Raw genomic sequence first — 24535 nt, 5'->3', positions numbered from 1 at the left:
ATGTTGTATTAAATTCTAGAAATGCACATTCATTCACAGGCCAACGATGGTGTTCACTTATAAAACTATTACATTGGCATCCAGGAAGAGCTAACTCAAACCTGCCAAGATCCCACATAATGATCAGCAAAAGTGAGACGGACTGCATTCGCTTAAATTGAAAATGTCCATGATTGTTTTCAGTAAATTGACTAAATGCCGACACTGACAGGGTAAAATAAATCAACATTTCTAGGTATAATAATAGCTGACAAAATGAACTGGAAATCTCATATTGAAAATATATAACATAAGGTGGTAAAAAAAACTAGAGGTGTTCCAATCAGGATTTTCCGATACTGATCATCAATGAGTTAACATTACCGATCATATGTACTGGTAGTAAGTGTAAATTTGTCAATGTATTTATGGTGAGTGCTATTGACGGTTTAAAAAAATCAACACACAAAGTCGTCCTGTGCCCGAGGAATTTTTCCCCCAGGTTTGTTAACCTCAACAAAAACAACAAGAAATATTTTGAGAAAATACAAATCTCGACCTAATCACTCTAGTATCAATCGTTTACTGATACTACTCTTGATATAGACACCACCAATTTATGAATCGATCTGCCCTTGTGACCTTGTTGTGTACTTCTGGTTGTGACATTGCTGACACACTAACAGTTATGTTATCCTCTCTCTAGACCAGGGGTGGGCAAACGTTGAAAACTTGGCTTTTGAAGTGTGACGGACGGGCCGGGTGAGCATGTGATGCATTTCAAAGCATATCATGTCTGTTGAGAGTAAAATAGTCTTCCCAAACATGGGCTACTTAATCAGAATACGCCTATTTTCAAAAATATCATATCAGAACATCAAAGAAACACAAAAATGGTATTACAGAGTTAACACTTACATTCTGTTTTAGTGGGAGCAGTGTTTTTGATCACCCTTTTTTGCTAATGTTTTAAAGTCTAATATGAGTTTTGTTGTGGCAATTCTCAAAACAGATCTTTGCTTAATTTTATTGTAATATTTGGCCGGCCAGATTAAAAACACCATAGTTTGCCCATCACTGCTCTAGATTTACTAATTCATTTGTTAATTTCCTGTTTATCAGTTGTTTACTTTCCCGGTTCCATCTACACTTCCTTAACTTTACTAAGTCTTGTTGTTGTTTAAAGCTAGCTTAGCGGTTATCTTATTTATTAGCATCCCTGCTCCTGGCTTGCTCTCGTTGTGTAACCAGAGCCATCTATAGAGAGAGTATGGACAACTCGGTTTCAGACAATCTCATAAATGATTGGTCAAAAGACCCTCACGTGACTACCGGGCCCCATGTTGGACACCAGTTTGGAGTCACTGCTATGCGACACTGTACTTCCTAATGAGATATTTATTTTAACTGAAGAGTTTTTTTCCCATGTAAACAAGCCCTGTTGTGCGGCATGGGGACGATCCACTCACCAAAAATGATGGAAGTATTTGCATTGCTTCGAAGAACATTATGAAAAGTAAAGTTTAGCCGGGAAGTGTGCCAAAGAGTGACATTAAGTTGTGCAAGGTAAGCAAGCATACATACACATGGTATATCACACTCTCAGTAACAGTGAATGAATACATATTTTGCCTGACAAAACTCAGCTTCAAAATTGCACCTTTTCTTCATTTGTCACCAATAATAATATTCCAAACTAAACTACTAAATATAAAAATATAAAAAAATGCATTAGTTCAGTATTCAAGTATGGGGATAATAAAATCAGGAAGCCATGACTCGCCACAGCAAAACCTATATAAAAAAAACAAAAGTCAAATCACAGGCATATATAGATATAGCACAGTGATGACAAACAATACATTGGAGGCAGCCCCCAGTTGACATATGTAACACAAAAGTCATATTTTTTCTGTAATTGTTGGTCCAAAGCTAAGGAGGATTTTGGCAAAATGAGTGTAATACGTTTTTTGCACCGTCGGGAGTATGTTAGACAGCCTGCTGGTCACTAAACACTGCATGAATGTATACAACAGAGTGCATCAAATATGGCCGCAAAATTGGTCCAAAATTATACTTTGACAAAATAAAAGCAACATCCGAACAACTGCAATTGCATGCTTCCAGCTGCACATGTCCTTGGTGTCTGTCCAACATGGCTTGTTGTTTAGTTGTCCACACTCTTTATATACCCAACTCTGTGTGTAACATGTTTAGTGTGCCACCTAGTGGCTTGTGAGCAGTATAAGAACTTGCTACTTTCGTCATCTGACAGGCCTCATACTATTTTTATAGTCTACATACGTTAAACGTGACACGTGGTATACAGGATGCAATGCAGTACTAGCATAAAAATGTAATGTGTTAGAACAGTGGTTCTCAAACTTTTTTCACCAAGTACCGCCTCAAAAAAAACGTTTCTCTCTAAGTACCACCATAATGACCAACATTAAAATACTGTAGTAGGCCTAAGTATTCATTAAAAACAAGGCAGGGGTTTTATTTAACAAGCATATTCAATATTTGTGGCCTCCGTAACATTACACACAATTTGAATATTGGAAAATAAAACACTCATCACTTAATTAAGTGATTATTCGGTGTACCACAGTTTGAGAATCATTCACAATCCCTGTTATAGAAAACTAGGCGCTCATGTTTTTATACAACAAAACAATAAAATGTATGAAAGAAACAGTGTACAGCATAGTGGTACCCCAGTTTTAGTATGCCTCATTTTTCATAAGAATTAGCCAAAAATATTGTCCAAAATGTTGTCTTGATTTTCTTATGCTGTCTCGGTTATTGTACGGTTTGCCTGCATATCATTCCGTGTAAACGAATGTCCAAACAAAGACCCCACATGTTGATGATTCAGTCTTTGTACTTTTTTTCAATGCACAATAATAACTTAAAATAATTAACCTAAAAGAAAAATCTAAACAAGAGAATCCCTCTGCCATCTTCCACTATTATTTTAATATATAAATCGCCCGCTTCTCTTTAACGACTCTCTCGTCGTCATTTGGGATTTCTGTTGTGATTTATTTTCCTGGTTCGATGACCCGCCCAATCCTGCCTCTGATTGGCCTGTCCCTAATGTTTTGCTCTCATCTCAACCAATCGTGACTCATCATAGTAAACAACCAACCAATCATGGATGTTCTTATACGTGCAAGCACGTCTTGGAAGGAGGAAGGGCAGGGGTTTAGTAGGCCATTGAGTCTTGCGGGGAAAACAAGGAACACAACAAATAAGCGGCGTTTGGTCATCCATCCATCCATCCATTTTCTACCGCTTGTCCCTTTCAGCTGCACACGGGCAGAAGGCGGCGTACACCCTGGACAAGTCGCCACCTCATCACAGGGCCAACACAGATAGACAGACAACATTCACACTCACATTCATGCCAATCAACCTATCCCCGGGTGCATGTCTTTGGAGGTGGGAACCAGAGTACCTGGAAGGAACCCACGCAGCTCCATAACGCTGTTCTGCCAAAATAACGCTCCCACTGTAGAATTGCTGCTATTTACTTATTTATATGTTAAAAAGCCAGCAAATTCTGAAAGGCATATTTAGCCATCAATTAATGCCATATTTCCTTGGTGCACACTCAACCTTTGTTTTCACCTCATTGTTTTTACTGAAATTGCTATTCCTGTTTAAACGGTGATAAATACAAAAATTTAGGCTGCCATTATTAGCGTCAATGTGAAATTCCTTGCGCTGTTATTGTCTACAGCAGGGTTCCCCAACCTTTTTTCCACCAGGGACCGGTTTAATGTATGCATTATTTTCACGGACCGGCTTTCTACGTGTGGCAGATAAAAACAGCAAAAAAATGTGCTTTTGGCTACAATCTGGCACATTAACATTTTATCTGTCCATTAATGTGCATTGTCCCTTGTACTATAACAAAGGATATACATATACATACAGATATACATATACTGTACATATACATATGCAGTACAGGCCAAAAGTTTGGATACACCTTCTCATTTAAATGCATTTTCTTTATTTTCATGACTATTTACATTGTAGATTGTCACTAAAGGAGGTTGATTGGCAACACTAAATTGGTCCTAGTGTGTGAATATGAGTGTGAATGTTGTCTGTCTATCTGTGTTGGCCCTGCGATGAGGTGGTGACTTGTCCAGGGTGTACCCCGCCTTCCGCCCGAATGCAGCTGAGATAGGCTCCAGTACTCCCCGCAACTCCCAAAAGGGACAAGCTGTAGAAAATGGATGGATGGATGGATTGTCACTGAAGGCATCAAAACTATGAACGAACACATGTGGAGTTATGTACTTAACAAAAAAAGGTAAAATAACTGAAAACATGTTTTATATTCTGAGATTGCCCAAGCAGCAACACAATGCTCTGGTAAATTTAAAAATGATGTGAATTATACATTACGGCCTTTACGGTCACCGGATCTCAACTTTAAACTAAACAGTGTTCGCACGCACAGACTAAAATATTTAGATACAAAGCCCGGGCATGATTTTATGTTACTAATGACATATGAATGGCAATTGATTAGTGATCTATGTATACTGCACACAAACCAGGCAATATGACGAATAAGCAAGCTGACTAATGGTGGACCAAATCCTATGAAATGTGTGATTAATAGCAAAAAAGTAGGCACAACACCAGGGAGTCATTTAGAAACACTAAAGCAATCAAACTTTCTGTTGGAAATAAATGAAAACATCTTAGCTTAAACTCTAAATTATGTTTTGTTTTTTGAAACACTTGAGTCCTCACTCAGGGTTCCAAAAATATAAACAATGCTTGTCAAAGCTCATTTTTATAATTTCAGATCACGCTTGTCAGCAGCTATACAGGGTATGTGTTACAGCATAGTCCTTAATATGTACTTTTAAGTTACAAGCATCCAGTGTATAAACTGTAGTAGAGTAAAACTTGCAGATTCAAATTACATATCATATAGTAAGACAACGTGTCATGACAGGGTCACAGTCAATACCTTTGCTTATCAATAACTCTTTCTTACCCATGATTTATAATGGACGTTCACAATATCCATGATCCATACTAAAAGGCAAGGCTTGCAGCAGCTGGCTCAATGGCTGCCACATAAAATTGAGAAGCCATGGCAAGAGGGGGCCTTGGGGCGTCTTGACTGACATTTCAGACTCTTGTTAATTACAAGCATAGAGGACGACTGTTTGCCACACAGGGCTGAATCCAATATGTCAACACGAGCACAAATGACATTGTCAAAAGAGCTCATTACTGGCATCAGATGTATTGATGAAGGCAACCCCAGGCTAGTCTAAAGTTGACACAAGTTACTATTTTTTGTAACTTCAAGCATGAGTACTCACCTTTGAACACGAGATGGAGGAGCAAATACTCCATGCCTTGGTGGGCAGCTGAAATATCTTACACCACCCACTGAGCCGTCGTTCTTCCCACTGGGTGTGTCGAGTACAATTCCCAACCAGAATCCTGAAGCGAGAGACATGTTGTAAAATGGATCATTGACAAAACAGTAGAAGTTTGAGGCCAAGACTGTTGAAACAAACAAGAAATGTGTTTTTGGGCGACCTCTAATTATTGCTGTCCAAATGATAAGACAAATATATACTGTATAGAATAGAATAGAAAGTACATTATTGATCCCTGGGGGAAATTCAGCACCACAGTTCGCTCACAATAGACAATAATAATAATAAATAATATAATATATATAATATATTATATATATAATATATAATATATGAATAATATAAATATATTCTACATACATTCTACATTTAAGTGCAGTCAAGGAACATGTGCATTATACAGTCTGATGGCTGTCGGTATGAAGGACCTCCTGTGTCGTTCCGTGTTGCATTTAGGGAGTCTGAGCCTTCCACTGAACGTGCTCATTCTCTCCGCAAGGTCCGAGTGTAGTGTATACTGTACCATAATAGTTGCAGGCCGCCAACGCAATCTAAAAGTGCAGTATGTATTCAGGCATGCAGAAGTGTGATGGATTTTAATACCGTTATCCCACTTCAGACACGAATGTGCCAGGCTTGTACAGTAAAATGTTTTCATTTCCCTTTCTTTCTTTTTTATTTGTCAGACTTATAGTGTAGGGGCTGCCATTGTGACTAAGCCTTTTTAAAAATTTGAATCTAAACGCAACTGTCTTTAACCAGGCCCTTTTCTTGTCCTTTTTTGCTTTTGAAGATGGCATCATACAAAAGAATTTTCATTTTAAAAATTAGCGGGAAGAAATATGGCCACTGGAGTTGTAAAGGAATTAAGCTCAAAATGTTCAGTGTCCGTTTTTTGATAAGTTATTTTTACCATGAGCTGTACAGTTAGACTACATTATAGGCCTGAGGACCTTTTTGTTCCCTATTGACTCTCTTTATAATGGCTATTTTTTCATGTACTGTAAACCTGTTATTTTATAATGCTTTTTTCATGAAAACCAAATTAATCCAAGCATTTCCCTTTGAAATACGTGCAAATCATATTAGATGTGTAATTTGACACCTCAACCGCGAGATACCACCAGAGTACTATATAGTACCATATGTTCATATTGTAGTCATAGTTGCTTTGAAAATCGAAAACCTGCCAACAACTTGTATGCAATAAAAACTATGTTAGTGAGTTGGTAGTGACATTGTTTGGATGTGGTTACACATAATATGTTGCACGTGCATGTGTGCGCACTTGTGCGTCACAGTGCGTTGGTGCATGCATGCACTGACACATTTGAGCCACATACAAACGTGTGGCTTTTGCAGGACGTTGTATGTACAAGGCTGCAAAAGTTTATGCAATTATTTATGTAAAACAGATGTTGAAAATACATGCAAACAAATAAACATATTTTGTGTATGCATGTCTGAAACCACATCAAATAAACCAGGTCCAAACAGCTTGTTTGATCTACAGATCAAAGATGCTCTGCTGCAGCTTCACAAAAACATGTTTGCAACACAACCAATAAGAGACAGTCTAATTAGCCCTTCGCTTCTCCCATTGGTCCTGTGGCTGAGTGTTTGCTTTTGAACGCATGTTTGAAGTTTGCAATTCCGCTGCAAAGTTTGCAGCCATTTCACCATGGCAGCAGCCAGATTCATGCAACTTGAACGCTTGCAAAAGGTTTACGATCCTAGGGAAACATGTTTTTGACCAGGTAAGCACAATTTTGCATCAGTTATAGTATAATTCACATTTAGCATTCATATTTACCTTTTGGTATTGTACAAATGCTGCCACTTATTATGATTATTTGAAATAACTGGAATATTCTTTGTTTTGTGTTTGTCAAAGTTTATATAATAATGTTTGTCATATGATGTAATCTGATGTCATCTAATCTTTTTTGCAGGTTTGTTCCACCTAAAAAACACACCCAAAATCCTTGCAGAAGGACGGTCCAACAATTGGCACCATACCCTTTTTATCATATTCCTGTTACAATGCCTTTGTGGTTTTCACAAACATTGAACCCTAATGGAATGGCACAAACGTTACAAGAGGCAAATTTTTTGGAGACTCTAGGCAGAGTCGTCATTGTGCCAGCAAAGGTCACAAGGACCCGCCTGCCTGTCATGCAGTCACAGTTTGGTCCTCCAAACAGGGCTGCAGAACAAGAGAGGGGAGAGCAGCAGGAGCAACCCCTGCCTAGGCAGTGCACAAGCTAAACAGTGCACATTACTGACAGAAAAAGAGTAGTTCACTAGTGCACCATTTGCAAAGATCATCTTTGGTCTGTAATAGATGTTCACAATGAGTCTGTGTGTTACCTCGTCGTTGTTCTTATTGTTGTTTTATTGGTATTGTTCTGTTATTTTTACATTGATATTGTCAATGAGATTGTGTAGATAGTGTTAGCGATATATTGTTATGCTTTAGTTATGCTTTAGTTATGCTATACTGATATGTTATTGTTAATGATATTGTTATTGTTAGTGATATTCCTATTCTTAGTGATGTCTTTATTATTAATGATATTCTTATTGATACATCTTAATCACATAAAAATCAATGTTAGAAATTATTGACCTATTCAAGGCTACAATTACCTCATATCAAATGTTTAATTTTGGGGCAGGAGATATTGCATATGTTGGTCTATTAAAAAAAGGGGTTTTCTTTGACAGAAAGAGCATTCGACATACAAAAACACAAAAGATTGACAAAAGCTTATTATCCACGGATATATTTAAAGCTGATCTAGAGATTTAAGCGTTCAAAGTAAAAAAAAGAATATCTATATATGACTTACTTTTAACACTTTTTTTGAGTAGCGGTAGAAAATGGATGAATGGATGAGTGGGACACTCAATGATCCATGGGTCTTTAAATATTATTTCTTAAAAATGATCAATCATCAAAAAGTTTTTACAAGTTAAAATTGCTGTTGTTGTGAAATGATGACCTATTTACGGCTTCAATCAATTCACATCAAATATTTCTCTTGAGTTTTTGGAGGGAATATTTTTTGTTTTTTCAGCCATACAAAAAAGGGGGTTTCTTTTACAAAAAGGGAATACAACATACAAAAACATAAACGATGAACAAAAACCTAATATTAACGGATAAATCTGAAGTTGATCTAGAGATTCAAGCGTTCAAAGTAAAATAAATATATATATATATATATATATATATATATATATATATATATATATATATATATACCGTATATATATATATATATATATATATATATATATATATATATATATATATATATATATATATATATATGACGTACTTTTAACACTTTTAAGAGAAGGACCCTCAAGGGTCCAAGGGTCTTGTGATGTTATTTTTTTAATCTAAAACGGTCAATGCTCAAACAATCGTTCTGAATCAAAATCAAAAGCAAACCTATTGACCTCTTAAGGCTCCAACTACTTCACATAAAATATTGGACTTCTGAGTTTTAGAGGGAAAATATGGCATACTTTTTATTTATACAATACAAAAAGGGTTTTATTTGACAAAAAGGGTATAAAACATCCAAAAACCTTAAAAAAAACAAAAAAAAACGTAATATCAACGGATTGATCTGAAATTGATCTACAAATTTAAGCGTTGAAAGTATAATAAATACAATATATATGTATGACTCACTTTTAACACTATGAGTGGAACCCTGAAGGGTCTTATAATGTTGTTTATTTTTTAAAACGGTCAATGCTCAAACCAATATAATGAATCAAAATTAATGTTGTTGTGAATCATTGACCTGTTTAAGGCTCCAATTACTTCAAATCAAATATTTGACTTTTGAATTTTTGGGGGGTAAATATTGCATAGTGTGTGTTTTAACAATACCAAAAATGTATTTTGACAAAAAGGGTATAAAACATAAAAAAAAAAACATTTAAAACTTTATTATACATACACTCTCTGGACTGTATTTACCAGAGATATTGAACTAAATTGTTTTGGGGGCCATATTTCCGGAAAGATCGGAGGGCCAGACTTCTCCCTTTACTATTAGTCCTAATAAATATATATATATATATATATATATATATATATTTATATATATATATATATATATATATATTCAGTACACATTTGATTTAGTCTACTTATTTGGTCAGTTACAGACAGGAGTACTCTGTTGTTTTTAAGGACCTTTTGCAAAAAGCTAGTCAAAGATCATCTCTACGACAGCAATCTATTTTTTTAAGAATCGGCTACAAAATTGTATGTTTCTCACAAGTTTTTTCAATTGAACTCGCGGGCCACAGGTTGAACAGCCCAAATGATGAAAAAAGAAAAGGTCCTAAATGGGAATCTTGAGGAACACTACCTGTATAACTAAATACGTTGAACAAATGACTACTGACTGCATCTGAAGTAAACAAGCTACAGCAACACCTTAGTTTAAATAAAAAAGTTACTGCCAAAAAGGAGTGGACTTAAAAAAGGTTTTGGTGAATGCCTTAGTTATGTAAATCACAACTTTGGACCCCAGTGTTCTATGTTTGCTTGTAAGGATAAAATGTCAGTGCAAGGATCTGTATCCTGCAGAGTTCCATGTTCCACTATACAGAAGGAGAGCCCTCTTGTATTTATTTGAATTTGCTGCAAAAATGTTTGTTTCCCAAGATTTGAACTAAACTCGGGGGCTGGTATGGCATCATTCCCGGGCCAGATTTGGCCTCTGGGCCACCAATTAAACAGCCGTGGTGTATACGTGGTAATTGGTATGTACACACAGTCACCTATAGTCACCTGAGTGAATACAATTTATTTAATGAAATTTATGGTGTTTTCAACTGCCAATTATATATACACACAGATTGCAACAATTGTAGAATCTGACCTGGAGCAAAGCTGGTCTTCCCATTGTATTGAACTATGCCGGTTCTCTGGCCAACGACCAGCACTCTGTCCCCCAGGCGCACATCAGGGCCCCTAGCAGAGGGGGATTGGCTTCGTAGACCTAGGATGGAAATGGTCAGAGAGGATTTCAATTAAAATATATTCCAATAGACCTTCAATCTTCCTGTGGTAAAATAATGCCGACTTCCTGTTGCAGCTACGCCAGGAGAAGAGAGAAGGCCTGGGGAGGGTGTGCTCCGAGGACTCTGCTCCCATTGCTGCCTGACAGAAAGACGTTGCCTGGGATGCGGCCTAAGACGCCGTCCATGACGGGAGTCCAGTGAGGATGAAGAAGAAGAGAGTGATTGGGAGAAAACACCTGTGATCAAATGACAAAGAGAAATACAGACTATGATTCCATGAAGTGTACAAATTGTCAGCACTGTTGATACGAGTTGCAAGATTAACCACTCTGCTGTGTTTATTGGAAAAAAAGGCACTTCATGTTTTAATACGGAATGCATCATTTAATAATGCTTACATGAGGAAGCTTGAACAATGTTGATTGAACAATAAAAACAGGATGGTGCCTGCTGTGTAATGTCTTCATGTTTCAGATTGATCCATTTGTATGCATCACTTGATTAAGTTTCCAACTTTTAGACAGCCACAGACAATCAATACCAAGTAAACCACTTGGAGGATAACTCATTGAATCTGTTGTGAAGCTCTTTTGGCAGAGAATGGGGCTCCACTTCAAATAAATACATTTAAAAATGCTCTCAAACTCTTTGCAATAAGTTGACTTTCAATTCTCGGTCTTAAACAGAAGCCAGCAGCAATACAGTATGATTACAATACAATTCCTGATTGTCTTAAGTTACAAATGCAAACATTATACATACACCACATGCATATCATACTAAGATCATCTGGAGTGAACATTTGCTTTTGCTCTGTCTTTTGTCAGTGACAATTTTCAGGAAGAAAATTGATTATGCAAAACACGTCAGCTGCAGAGGATGCTGGTTCTCATGAGGAGATATGATACACTCTAAGACTAGTCTACAGCAGAGTGATTTGGAGGTTAGGGTAGAGGATATTTCATTACAAACAAAGTTAGTGTTGTAAAACAATCCAGGGAGGCTACAAAATTCAACTTGAAAAACCTAAAGAGAAAAAATGTAAATTGCTAAGAGCCTATACCATATTTCTCCTGTTACAAGTGATTTTTTTAATGGTTTGATGTAATTACCTATGTCAACAAAGTCTGCCCTCGCAAAAAAAAACAACAGGAATTGTGCAAGATAATTTAACGTGCAAGGCTTAATGTGAATGTACCTTTGTGCAATTCATTCTAAAGTGACAGACAAGGAGAAAGTCGTACATCAGGCTGACATTTGCTAATTGCTGTCGTAAAGATGCGTCCTTACTTTGCAGACACCGGGGAGAAACGTACACACCTTCTTAGAATATCAAACACTTCTTTTCCCTTGACCTTTAGCTTTCAATTCGTGTCCAACCTGAAACTTCCAATCATCCACCTGTGGTTAGTGAAATGAAAGGGTTTCACAGTGACCCAGTAAGTTTATCGACACTCCAACCAAAACTCTCTGCATTGCTGAGCCGGTAAGTCACAAAAAACACAGGTGGCACTGAGAGACTGTAAATGTCTAATAAAAGCTCAGAGAAAGTTCGGTCATAAATTAGTCTAGTTCCTGGGGTGGAAGGAGGTGCTGACACACACAACCTTGCATTCCTAGCACGCCACGCATATATAAATACACACACAAAGTGATAAATTGCTGCCAAGACTGTTCAGCCTGTCTGTGCCCTGGTTATTAAACTCTACTTAATTGGACAATCAATCACAGCATTCCATTGGCTACTTTAAGGTGCACTATTCCAGTCACGTCAAGATCAATCAGCCACCAAAACCTCTGAATATTACCCCTGTACAATAAATCTACAAACTCCAGAGGGCACAGGAACCACAAAAACCCACCCAAACAAGTTTCAACGATATTCTTGGGTCAGTAGACTATATTACAGGGCAATATTATTGACAGGAGGTAAAGACGTGAATCAAGAATCGTTCTGGTCAGAACAGTCTTTACCGTCTTTATCTATTATGCATTGTCTTTGAATCGGTTTTTTGACCATGTGAACAAAATGTATTATAAAGTCAAATCCATACATTTATACAATTTATGCTGTACAGAAATGGTACCAAATAGGTAATTTGGTCCACATTTTGTTGGTACTGTTTTGTCCCTTTCAGACAGACTAATGCACCAAAACCAAAAAGTTATTGTTCTGACGTTTTGGATCAAAGTTCATATAAAACCGGATGATAAAAAAAAACACGTGGCGTCCGTAAATGACGTACATCAAACCATGCTATTGTAGTGTAATTTGCTGGGGAAAAACTCCAGGATATAATTGATGGTCAGTCAGTATTCATTTTGTGCGGTTTGTCCAGAGTTTTGGATTTGTGCATGTCCATGGAGCAGTGTCCACACTCAAGCTCTTTGTGATTTTTTTTGCACGTGTAGCGTGTTTGTTCCAACGTTGCACTTTACAAGTATAATTTAGAAGGTGAGATTTGAACGTACTCAATTACTCGGCATCCAAAAATGTTTGTGTCCCTATTGCGATTTTTTTTCTAGATTTAAAACACTTCCTTGCGGTCCATGTAACATGTATATGTGGGTGTTTTTTCTCCCCATCACCCATGTTGCAGTTTTAACGCTTCCATATCAAGTCTGTTGACACTTGGGAGAAATTTCACAAATTGGGCAAATTCCAAACAGCTTGCTTAGAGGATGCATGAAGGAAGGCAAAATTGTTTTATAAATCTCTACGCCATGCCTCTATGGTTTGATTGAAAATTTGGTATTGAAAAACACACAAAAGTATTAACACACAAAAAAATCACAACATGACATGACAAAGTACTGCCTGGGACCAGGACCAGGAGAAGAAAAAAACACATGAAACAATAGGAAAAGAGTCACAGAAAAAGTTAATAAAAGACAGTAAGATAAAACTACCATGAATTAATAAATAAATACAAATAAATAAATATGCGCAAGTAAGCTATAATTTAATTTAAAACAATAGCTGCGACTGGAACAATGCTGGTTTTGCATACTGGTCAACTTTAAGATAGAATGTAGCTATTATCGTTTAGATATAAGGTTTTCCAATGTTCAAACGCAACAAACATGGCATGGTTTCTCCAGAAAATGCGCTTACTATAACGAAAACACCACGGCCACAGTGTTATTTCAGTGGCCCTACGGTTAGCACTTCACGTCACTTCCTGTGTATATTCATCTTTTAACACCCCTGTGTGAGGCCGCGCTTACTGTTGGTACATTAGGGGGGAGAAGCCAAAGAAAAAGCATAACAAGTAGAAATTATCCTTTGATGCTCGCATAGCGGAGGTCTTGCAAAGTATGCTAAATGATGAACGGGGGACGGCGTGGCTCAGACGATAGAGCGACCGGTTCCTGGTTCAATACCCGGCTTCCGCCATCCTAGTCACGTGCATGGTGTCCCTGTGTGAATGGATGAATGTGGAAATAGTGTCATAGTGCTTTGAGGACCTTGAAGGTAGAAAAGCCCAATATAAGTATAACCCATTTACCATAACCCACAACCAACCAGTGCAGTGCTAAGAGTGACCAGTCATACACACACACACACACACACACACACACACACACACACACACACACACACAGATAATTTAATGCAAGAGCGGCTCCTCCACCTCTCGATGTGCACAGGTGCCCTGTTCCTTGGATTCCTTTTATGCTGATTGAATGCTCAGGTGTTGTCAGGAAGCCGATTGACTGCACAGGTGTGGTTTGAAACCTGATTGGTTAATTAGGTGTGTTTTGAAAACAAAAATTCACATGGGGGCTAATATTTTTGACCACCTTATTTTCACTATATTTGATATAAAGGCAGCCTTAAAAATGTATTTCATATCCAAAATATACCAAAAGCTACTAAATAGTACTGGTTTGATTATATCAAGTTTTATCATTGCTGCAAACATTGGGAATAATTTTAGTAAACTGTTTCATAATTCCTGAGGGGCTAATCATTTTGGCCTCGACTGTAAATGTATGTATACACTACAGTATAATGAATGGTTTCTAAGGTTTGCCAAGTCAATACTGTAGAGACTTCATATATGAATGTAGCTGAAGTTGTACAATTCGTAATTTGACCAAATTTTTCATGCAATAGCACTGCATATCTTGTGGGATTTCAGCTCAGTTATTATTAGCCTTTATTTAACAAGGTAAAATCCCATTGAGATCAAAGATCTCTTTTCCAAGGGAGACCTGGCCAAGAGGGCAGCAGCAAGGTTACATTAAAAACAGTAAACAAATACATAAAACATCACATTTACAACATTAAAACTTGCTCACATTACACATGTGCATACAGACAAGGTAGACTGCAATCCTTTCACAGAAGCTTTAAACTCATTCAACGTAACTAGGGTTTGAAGTTTAATGTTCGATTGTAGGTTATTCCAAGCCTTCGGTGCTGAAAACCTAAATGCTTTCTTGCCCAGTTCAGTTCTTACTTTGGGGACGACAAATTGCAGAACATTCATTGAACGAAGATTGTGACTTCCTTGTTTCTTTGTTAAAAGACAAGACAGATAAGATGGAGTGATACCCAGAATGGTTTTGTAGATGAAAACATACCAATGATTGAGGCGTCGAGCACATAAAGATGTCCAGTTAACCATTGAGTATAACACACAATGGTGAGTAAGGGGAGCGCAGTTGGTGATGAATCTCAGTGCCCCGTGGTACACACTATCCAGCTTGTGGAGACAACCAGCAGTAGCATTCATGTACAACACATCTCCATAGTCAATAACAGGTAAAAAAGTTGTTTCCACCAATTTCTGTTTCACAGTAAAAGTGAGCGTCGAATGGTCACAGATATTACTTTATGCAATCTGATCTCATGAAACCTATCTTAACAGCAGACACCAGATATTTAATTATTAATTCTGTTGGAATTAATTACTTTTTGGGGGGAAATTAAGTAGTATCTATAATTAATTACTTGTTTAAGGTATTTTCCCAACACTGCTTATTTATTATGTTACAGCAAAGCACATAGGGCTTTTATAAGGACCCATTTTACTGTACATATTACCAGGGTTATGTGACAGTGGGGGAGAATGTTACATAGAATAAAAGCAACACTGTTAGAGTTGAATGGAGGCTGATTAAGAACACTTTTGTCACAACGAGCACATCTTCACCAGAGAAACGGGGAGGTTGCCGCTGCTGCAGTAATTCAGTTTATGTCCCAAACCACTCAAGCAACAGCACTAAAATAGTTATTTCTTTAACTACCATAAAATAAAATATAAGGCCATCATTTATTGATCTAATGCAGTTACTCTTGAGAAGTTTGTCCATACAAGGTTGACGTTGTTATTTTGTTTGGACATGATGTGTGATCTCTGATGATTCGAGTTTCCCATCCTCAGAACCCCACAGGCTTTTCATTTTTAATTTAATATCATGTTGGAGTAAATCAATATTACCTAAAGGAATAGAGCTGACATGACAGTAGACACAATCTAGTTGAACTGAATGTTTGGAGAAATCAAGTATCAAAACTGACAACTGTAAAACTAATCATTTATGTAAAAGGTGCATTTCGTAGGTCAACATACCCAATCCTGTGTTAATCTTGGAGGGAATGCGACGACGAGGGGGACATACGGGTGTAGACCCTTTACTGGTGCTTGTTTTACACCTTTCCAAAGGTTTGCTTATCTTGGAAAGAGGAGCAAATACTCCTGTAAAAAAAAAAAAAAAAAAAAAAGGCATTTGGACAATCGATTGGTAATAGTGCTTCACTATACATATCCATAGTTGATAACATCAATTGGTAATAACAACAGTTAACAACGGGGAACACACAGGAAATAAGGCTGCACTACGGGACATAACAATGGTTGTATGAAGAAAAAAATGAATATAATTACAGACAAAACTAATAAAAAATAGCCTGAAAATGTTAATTCTAATTAGAGCTGTCAAAGTTAACGCGTTAACTATATATTTCAATAACCGCACACATTTTTTTAACGAGCAATTAACGCAAACACATCCTTTTTGACCCTCAGGCGTGCCGTAGCAGGGGAACTTGGCTGCAGTTCACTTGCTACTGATGAGCCACAAGCGAGCAGAAATGGACAAAGGAAAATCGTCTACCTTATGGAAATATCAGGTTCAAAGCCATGGCAAGTTGTTCTCCCGACAAGAAAGGACTGTTTTTCACCGTGAAGAGAGGCGACATCCTTGTAGAAAACGCCTGCTGCACGTATCATTCAGAGGTGGGTGGTGCTTCACTTCTGTGTTCAAATGACGGTTAAGGTGCAGTGATAACATAACATTTAGCTTGTTACTTTGACTCCTTCAGTAAATAAGATGACATAAAAGCGCAACAGAAATGAAAGACGGTCGGCAGGATTTAGAAAGGAGACTTTTTTTTATTGCTAATAGTCCATCCAACATCAAAACATGTCAAGACACTTTTTCAAACCAATTACACACTTTTCCATGCTTCAAAATAAAAGCGCTACGCTATACATCCGGTTTAACTACATTTAGGGTTTCTCCTTCATATTAGCCACCACACCTAACAACTTGGTTGTTTGGAGCGAAGGCAGCGTGTCTGCGCTGTGGACGTACTTTAATATATTCGAGTTATACCCACGGACAGCGATTTCACAATTAAGATGACACTGGCGCCTTTAAATGAGAAAAAGGCTCCCAGCAACGAGAAGCAAGTGTGACGTCAGGCCCTTTGGTCTCGGACATGGCGCGACAGTATCTAAACAGAGTCTCTAAACACGAGTACAGTCTTCAATAACACCAAAACTAAATGCTAAATTTGTTGCCAGTCCTTTTTATTAAAGAAAGGGTGACAAAAATGACAGAAATCTCTCAAAAAAAATCCTCAACAAAGTACATTTTACAATAACGAGCAACAATTAAAAAAATAGTACAAAACGATAAAATGTAAGAAAAATATATATGTTAATACTATACTTAATACAAATATATTTGTTTTAAATGTATATTCACATTTGTTGGCCTTTTTAAAGAATATACGCATCATAGCAAATCATGCGATGACGTCATATCGACCACACCCCCACCGCCACAGGTATTTTGGCAATTTAGGGAAAACCTAATATTAACAAAATAACAATGTCTTACATTACGATCATGCTTTGTCAGAGATGTTTTGTAATGTTATTTTGTGATATTTACACCTGAAGAAATGCTAGTACACCAGTTTAAGAATATGGGGGCGGGTGGGGTGGAGGGGATTGATTTTTCTAAATATGGTGTAAATTATTTCATAACATGTTCTGGTTGAGTCCTCAGTTACAGAATGATTAGCAGACTCAATATTACATTTTATCATTTATAGAGAAGGTTAAAACATTGTCATGCAGCAATGTGAAGCCCCCCTGAAAATTATCTGTCGAGGGTACATTTATGAATGGTGAAAAATTATACCTATCTGTGATTAATCGCGATAATTTTAAGTTAACTATGAACACAATGCTATTACCGGTAATCGTGATTCAATATTTTAATCGTTTGACAGCCCTAATTTTTATATTAAATAAATAGGAAGTGTGAGTGAACCTTAAATGCTTTGAGGTTGTGCTATGGCATACCGTGTTTGAATTGACAGGTAAAATACTGGATGCCTGCTACAGAGCCATCATTCTTCCCCTCTGGTTTGTCAAGCTCCACGCCAGCCCAAAGACCCTCAGAGAACTCTGTGCTGCCACAGAATCGCAGATTTCCAACCTGCAAAATAATCAACATGCATGTTCGATCGAAGGTGAAAAAAAACGGATAAATGCTGTGAGTTATGTCTGCTATAAAGCAAATTGCAACCCACAAAATCTTCCATATAAAAAGGGATGCAGTTGTCAATATGATATTGTCATTTTTCATTGGCATTTTATAAGGGGAAAAATTACTTCCTTTAATTTAAAAAGGTTTGCTCAACCACAACAACTTTGTATGATGACTCAATTCTATTTTCCTTTAAAAATTACAAACATTTTGGATGTGCCTGAGTGCAATAAATTGTAGGTTACGGTCAAAAAAGCACAAACAGATTAAAGTCAGAACCCAGAGGGAAAATTTACTTCTGATTAGTCAATCTTGGCATGCGAGTGTCGAAGCAGCCCAAATAACAATGGGTTCCTGTTTTATGGAAAAAAGTGGTAGTGTACAGAAGCTCTGAGTTCTAGCATTTGTTTCATACATTATAACTAGTCTGTTACTTGTTTTAATTAGTTCCCTTGTTTTTGTCGTATTTTTGTTGTTGTACATATTTTTGGAGGATGTCAGTAGTTTGGAGTGCATATTTTTATGGTATATTATACTGTACTGTATACTGTATACTCTATATATATATGTTCTGCTCTATTCAATTTTATAGTGTTACCTCGCCACTTACTGGGATCTCAGTCCATCGCAAGTACCACTGAGCACATTGAGATTTGAGGATCCATTAAAGTTTCATGTTAAAATTACGATGGTTTTAGAGTATATTAAGTGTTTTAAGAGCATAGGAGGTGTTTAAGTGTGCGTGGAGTGCCTATAAAGACTTTAAGTGCATATAATAGTCACAAAATTCAGAAAATTAATAGCGCCTCCTAGTGTTGTACGGTATAACAGTACTAACGTACCGTGGTACTAATGAATTAAAAACGATACTATACTGCCTTTAAAAAATACCGGTGCTTTTTTTCTTAATTTGTATGTTGCCGTGCGCGTGACGTACAGAGCCGAGGCTCATGATGTTTAGTGTGTCAGCATGCACATACAGCTGTGTATACAAGTAAAAACAGCATGGAGAGGAAGAATGGCAAAAAACGGCATTTCAACCGGTTAATAAAGCGGGTGCGTGAAGTGCAATATGGAGGTATTTGGGCTTCAAAGCTTCCGATAAAGGTGACGCTTTAAACACAGAAGCGCCATGCTGCAAGCGGTGCATGCAGTGCAAGCAGTGCAAGCGCTGCTTTAAAACCTGCATCGCCAAAGGTGGCATTAAAGTATTACAATCTTTGCTTCAAACTTAGATAAACATTTAAATAAAAATCATCCAGACCTGCACAAAGATTTAAAAAGTAATGTAGTTAACCAGCTCCCCTGTTGTGCACATACAGATACGTAGACGCACTCACCGCAAATTGTTGCCAATTATTAGCGCAGTCAAAACCACCCACAATGCGTAAACTATCCATCCATCCATCAACTAATAATTGTGAAATGACTGGATTTTGTTACAAATTCTAAAATTTGTGTTTTATCTTTAACAATGTGTTTTTACCTGCTACATGTCTTAGCTGTGTACTTTTAGCCGTATTGTTTTTAGTATTTAGTAAGGATTTTATTTCTCATAAAGCACAAAGAGTGGCAAACATAAACCATGAAGCATTTAATACATTGTCAATAAAGCTTTCTATTCCAACTTAATCCTAGATTATGACAGGCTTTATGTAATAAAGAACAATTTACAATGATGTGCAATAAGTAAAGTGCAATAAGTAAAGCCCAGTGCGTTTAATGACTTTTAATATTAATTTTAATATTTTAAAATCGTTCTTTGAGTGCAATAAGAAACATATTGCACTATCGTAAGATTTTCTGTTAAAATGAAGCCAATAAAGACATTTGTTTGTGGTTCCCATTATTTTGAAAAGTATCAAAAACTATCAAAATAAATTTTGGTATTGGTACCAAAATATTGGTATCGAGACAACCCTAGCGCCTACTTTGCGGAATGCAACTCCTGCAGATATCGAGGGAACACTGTTTATTGAAAAGTAAAATACAGTTGCATGATCTTTATTGTATTTTAAGAGAAAATTAAGATTTACCTCCTTTATTCTTTTACACTGTAAAAAAGAGATGACAAAATATAAGATAAAAAGACTAGATTTTAGGAAAAAACAGTAAAATCTGGTGGAATTATCTGTCCATGCACCTAGTTACTTGATAAGACATCCTAAATTAAGATTTGTATATCCAGAAATTAGCAGGATTTTTAAGACAGAAATAAGTATTTTATTCTGAAAACAAGCATTATTCAACTTGCAATTCTTAAATTAAGCATCATGGGGGAAACGAAAACTATCTTATTTGAATAGTTATTTTCTCAATTTTAAAACAAAAATATAATTATTAATTTTAAAATTAAGATCATGATGTAAGGTCAATGACTAAAAATAAGTAAAAATCTCTTAAAACTAGGGACATTTCTAGAAATAAAATTAAAAATCTTAGCAAGTGGCAAATAATTTGCAGTGTATGCACATATATTTTTAAAATTAATTACAGTACTTACTACTACCATCAAGAAACATTTCCTTTTACCTGTCTCAGAAGTTATAAATGTACTGTTTATATATATATATATATATATATATATATATATATATATATATATAAATATATATATATATATATATATATATATATATATATATACATATACATACATACATACATGCACACACATACATACATAAATAAATACCTACCTTCTTCCCAGCTATCATTACACGGTCACCAAGTTGGATTCCGATGGAAGCCAGATGTGTTCTCGCCTTTTCATAAAGAGAATGAGGGGGCTGGACTTGCAATGTACTTGGCAAGAAACCAGGCTGTGGCAAAGCTTCTCTTAGTAAAGTCCGGAGCTCTTTGGCCAAGGCGGCAGCATCCTCCATCTCCAAGGACATGTTGAGAGGGTCAGGAACGACATCAAATGGATACTGGCCTTTATCGTCCTGTAACACAAGACCAGAGAGGAGCTACTATAGAAAGTATTATTAGGGGCTGTCAAGCGTGGTAACGAGTTAACACAAATTCGCATAACACCAGTATTGTCCTGTAGTTTGGAGAATCCTGAAGCTGGAACTAGAAGCAGAAACCTGTGGTGATGGGAGCATGGCTAGGGGCGTGGTCACTATGAGGTCCACATATAATTTGTATATTTGGCATTGATGCATATATTTTTTTTAAAAGGCTTGAAAAATGTTATACATACATTTTAAAACAAACATGTCTTATTATTTACTATTAACATATATTTTATACTATATCGTTTTCTTCTATTTTCGGTGCTGCATAGAATTTTTCAAGTTTCTAGAGATTTCTCCAATCCCTGATTTTTTCTTTATTAAAAATGACTAGCGACAAATGTAGCATATTTTACTGGTGTAATACATGGATTTCCGTTAGCGAAGGATTATGGGTAATCCTCGCGGCAGCCCCCATCTTGTGTGTCGTAACTTTGATTATTCTCCTGCGGCAGTTTTCTAAATATTTTTCGCAATTTTGCTTCGACAATGACGTCAACTTGGGGAAATTTGAAAGAGGAAGTGAGAGTTTCCTACAGACAGATGTAGGTATAATGCATATGTTCCTTGACTGCACTTAAATGTAGAGTATATATTTATATTATTTATATATTATATATATAATATATTATATATATTATATTATGTATTATTATTATTATTGTGAGCGAACTGTGGTGCTGAATTTCCCCCAGGGATCAATAAAGTACTTTTTATTCTATTCTATTCTATTCTAGATGGGGTTCGCAAAGCCAGGTTTTTACAGAAATTGAAGCCAATAATTTTCCTGAGGGAACTCTCCTGAAGGAATCAATAAAGTATTATCTATCTATCTATAAAGATCCTTATGAGATGGAAAAAGACGAATGGACTACTGATTTGAAATCTTACCCTGATATGAGTTACCCGGACATCGTCAACTATTTGGTAAACAATGTCAGTGCCTAAACTCTGGATGAGCTCAAGGGCTACAAGTCGCTGGAAGCGTACAAATTACTTTGTGTGTGAATGGGTACAGGAAATTAATCTGGCTACAAAGGAAGATAAATGTGTTGTGTGTAAGAATTATTCAACATTAATTATTCCTTTGTTAAGGGCAGCATAGCTCGGTTGATAGAGCGGCTGAGGGTTCTAGGTTCAATCCCCGCTTCTGCCATCCTAGTCACAGCTGTTGTGTCCTTGGGCAAGACACTGCACCCACATGCTCCCAGTGCCACCCACACTCGTTTAAAAATGATAATGGATAATGGGTTTCACTATGTAAAGCGCTTTGAGTCACTAGAGAAAAGTGATACAGTATATAAATATAATTCACAGCACTAAGCTATCATTATATATTTTAATGCAGTAGCCTGCTGTTTTATTACTGTGAATAACATACAAGAACAAATTTTTCTGGATAATTCAATAAGATGAAATAACAATATGTTTAAAGCAAGCATAATTCTTGCAATATCATGTTGTAAAAAATATATATCTAATGTAACCCAAACATAATAAAATAATCACATGAGCAACTTCAGTAAAGTTACCCCACTAGTACCACAGTAACATCTACTTTCAGTGTGAGATCACATAACTCAGTGGTCGGTTGTTGATTATACAAGACTTAGCAAATGGCAAATTTGCGTCAGCTCAACAAGCAATAAAAACAAACTGCACTCTCTTGCAAGAGGTCTGCCAAGCGTTTATGTTGTTATTTTCTCTACTGCTGTCCTGGGCAGGGATAAAACATTCTGATGGCACTAGAAATAAAATATAACAACATTGGCGTTGTTTAGACAAGTCAATCATACTGTATGCTTCAAAGTTCAGTGCGGTCATAGAAATGAAAAATGGGTGCGCAACGTTGTTGTTGATGTTGTAAGGCATAAACTATATTCAGTGCAAACAAGCTGCTGAATCGACTCTAAACGGCGGTAGATTTCCATAATAACCCAGACCTTAACGGGCTAAAATGTCCAGAAAAAAACAATGAATTTGTTTCTGCAACTGATGTAGTCAGGCTTTTTATGACAGATGCATCGTCTATCATCTAGCTGCCAAAATGTTTATGCGATTAGTCAGATCGGTAGGTCGTGAGTTCAAACCCCAGCCGAGTCATTCAAAGACTACAAAAATGGGACCCATTACCTCCCTGCTTGGCACTCAGCATCAAGGGTTGAAATTGGGGGTTAAATCACCAAAATGATTCCCGAGTGCGGCCACCGCTACTGCTCACTGCTCCCCTCACCTCCCAGGGGGTGAACAAGGGGATGGGTCAAATGCAGAGGACAAATTTCACCACACCTAGTGTGTGTGTGACTATCATTGGTACTTTAACTTTAACTCAAATTTAAATACATTGACCACAGTCAAAAAAGTGCCAAAACAGGCTGTGTTGTCTGCGGTATAGTTCTAGGAAATTGCATTGTTAGTGTAGTTGTTCACACTGAGGTTCGAATAAGTCGCTAAAATACAATATATAGCCAGGCAATGAAGAAAAGCAGTGGATAAGACAGACTGACGAGGGGGACCAACACTTCTGTAGCGCGGTAATTGGTCACTATTTTTCAGCTGACTTATAAGAAAGATCAACGATTTCTCTTTGATTTGATATAAAATATGAAGGGGTTTTTTTGGCCAAAAATTTAATTTTGTACACTACAACAGTGGTCCCCAACCTTTTTGTAGCTGTGAACCGGTCAACGGTTGAAAATTTGTCCCACGGACCGGGGGGGGGCATATGTTTATTTGTTTTTGTTTTTTTTGTCATAAATAAATGATAAATGGGTTGTACTTGTATAGCGCTTTTCTACCTTCAAGGTACTCAAAGCGCTTTGACACTACTTCCACATTTACCCATTCACACACACATTCACACACTGATGGAGGGAGCTGCCATGCAAGGCGCTAACCAGCACCCATCAGGAGCAAGGGTGAAGTGTCTTGCTCAGGACACAACGGACATGACGAGGTTGGTACTAGGTGGGGATTGAACCAGGGACCCTCGGGTCGCGCACGGCCACTCTTCCACTGCGCCATAAAGAAATACAATCATGTGTGCTTACGGACTGTATCCCTGCAGACTGTATTGATCTATATTGATATATAATGTAGGAACCAGAAATATTAATAACAGAAAGAAACAACCCTTTTGTGTGAATGAGTGTAAATAAAGGGAGGGAGGTTTTTTGGGTTGGTGCACTAATTGTAAGTGTATCTTGTGTTTTTATGTTGATTTAATTATTATTATTTTTTAATTATTTTTATTTTATTTTTTTTTCT

At 36.8% G+C, this 24535-nt stretch overlaps 1 protein-coding gene across 3 annotated transcripts in view; it reads right to left on the bottom strand.

Moving 5' to 3' along the window:
- The window catches only part of LOC133611557 (CAP-Gly domain-containing linker protein 4), a 69496-nt gene that overhangs the window by 5226 nt on the left and 39735 nt on the right, over window positions 1-24535 (bottom strand). For all 3 annotated transcript variants that reach the window (XM_061968445.1, XM_061968447.1, XM_061968446.1), the window contains exons 7-12: window positions 20951-21196; window positions 18065-18200; window positions 16040-16165; window positions 10520-10693; window positions 10316-10435; window positions 5340-5463 (exon numbers count right to left, since the gene is read on the bottom strand). In XM_061968445.1, coding sequence (XP_061824429.1) covers window positions 5340-5463; window positions 10316-10435; window positions 10520-10693; window positions 16040-16165; window positions 18065-18200; window positions 20951-21196 — 926 coding nt within the window. The remainder of the gene's footprint in view (window positions 1-5339; window positions 5464-10315; window positions 10436-10519; window positions 10694-16039; window positions 16166-18064; window positions 18201-20950; window positions 21197-24535) is intronic.

This window comes from Nerophis lumbriciformis, linkage group LG08, assembly GCF_033978685.3.
Source record: "Nerophis lumbriciformis linkage group LG08, RoL_Nlum_v2.1, whole genome shotgun sequence".
NCBI classification, from domain to species: Eukaryota; Metazoa; Chordata; class Actinopteri; order Syngnathiformes; family Syngnathidae; genus Nerophis; species Nerophis lumbriciformis.
Note: the sequence above shows the minus strand (reverse complement) of the source record. Positions and strands in the feature narration are given on the sequence as shown.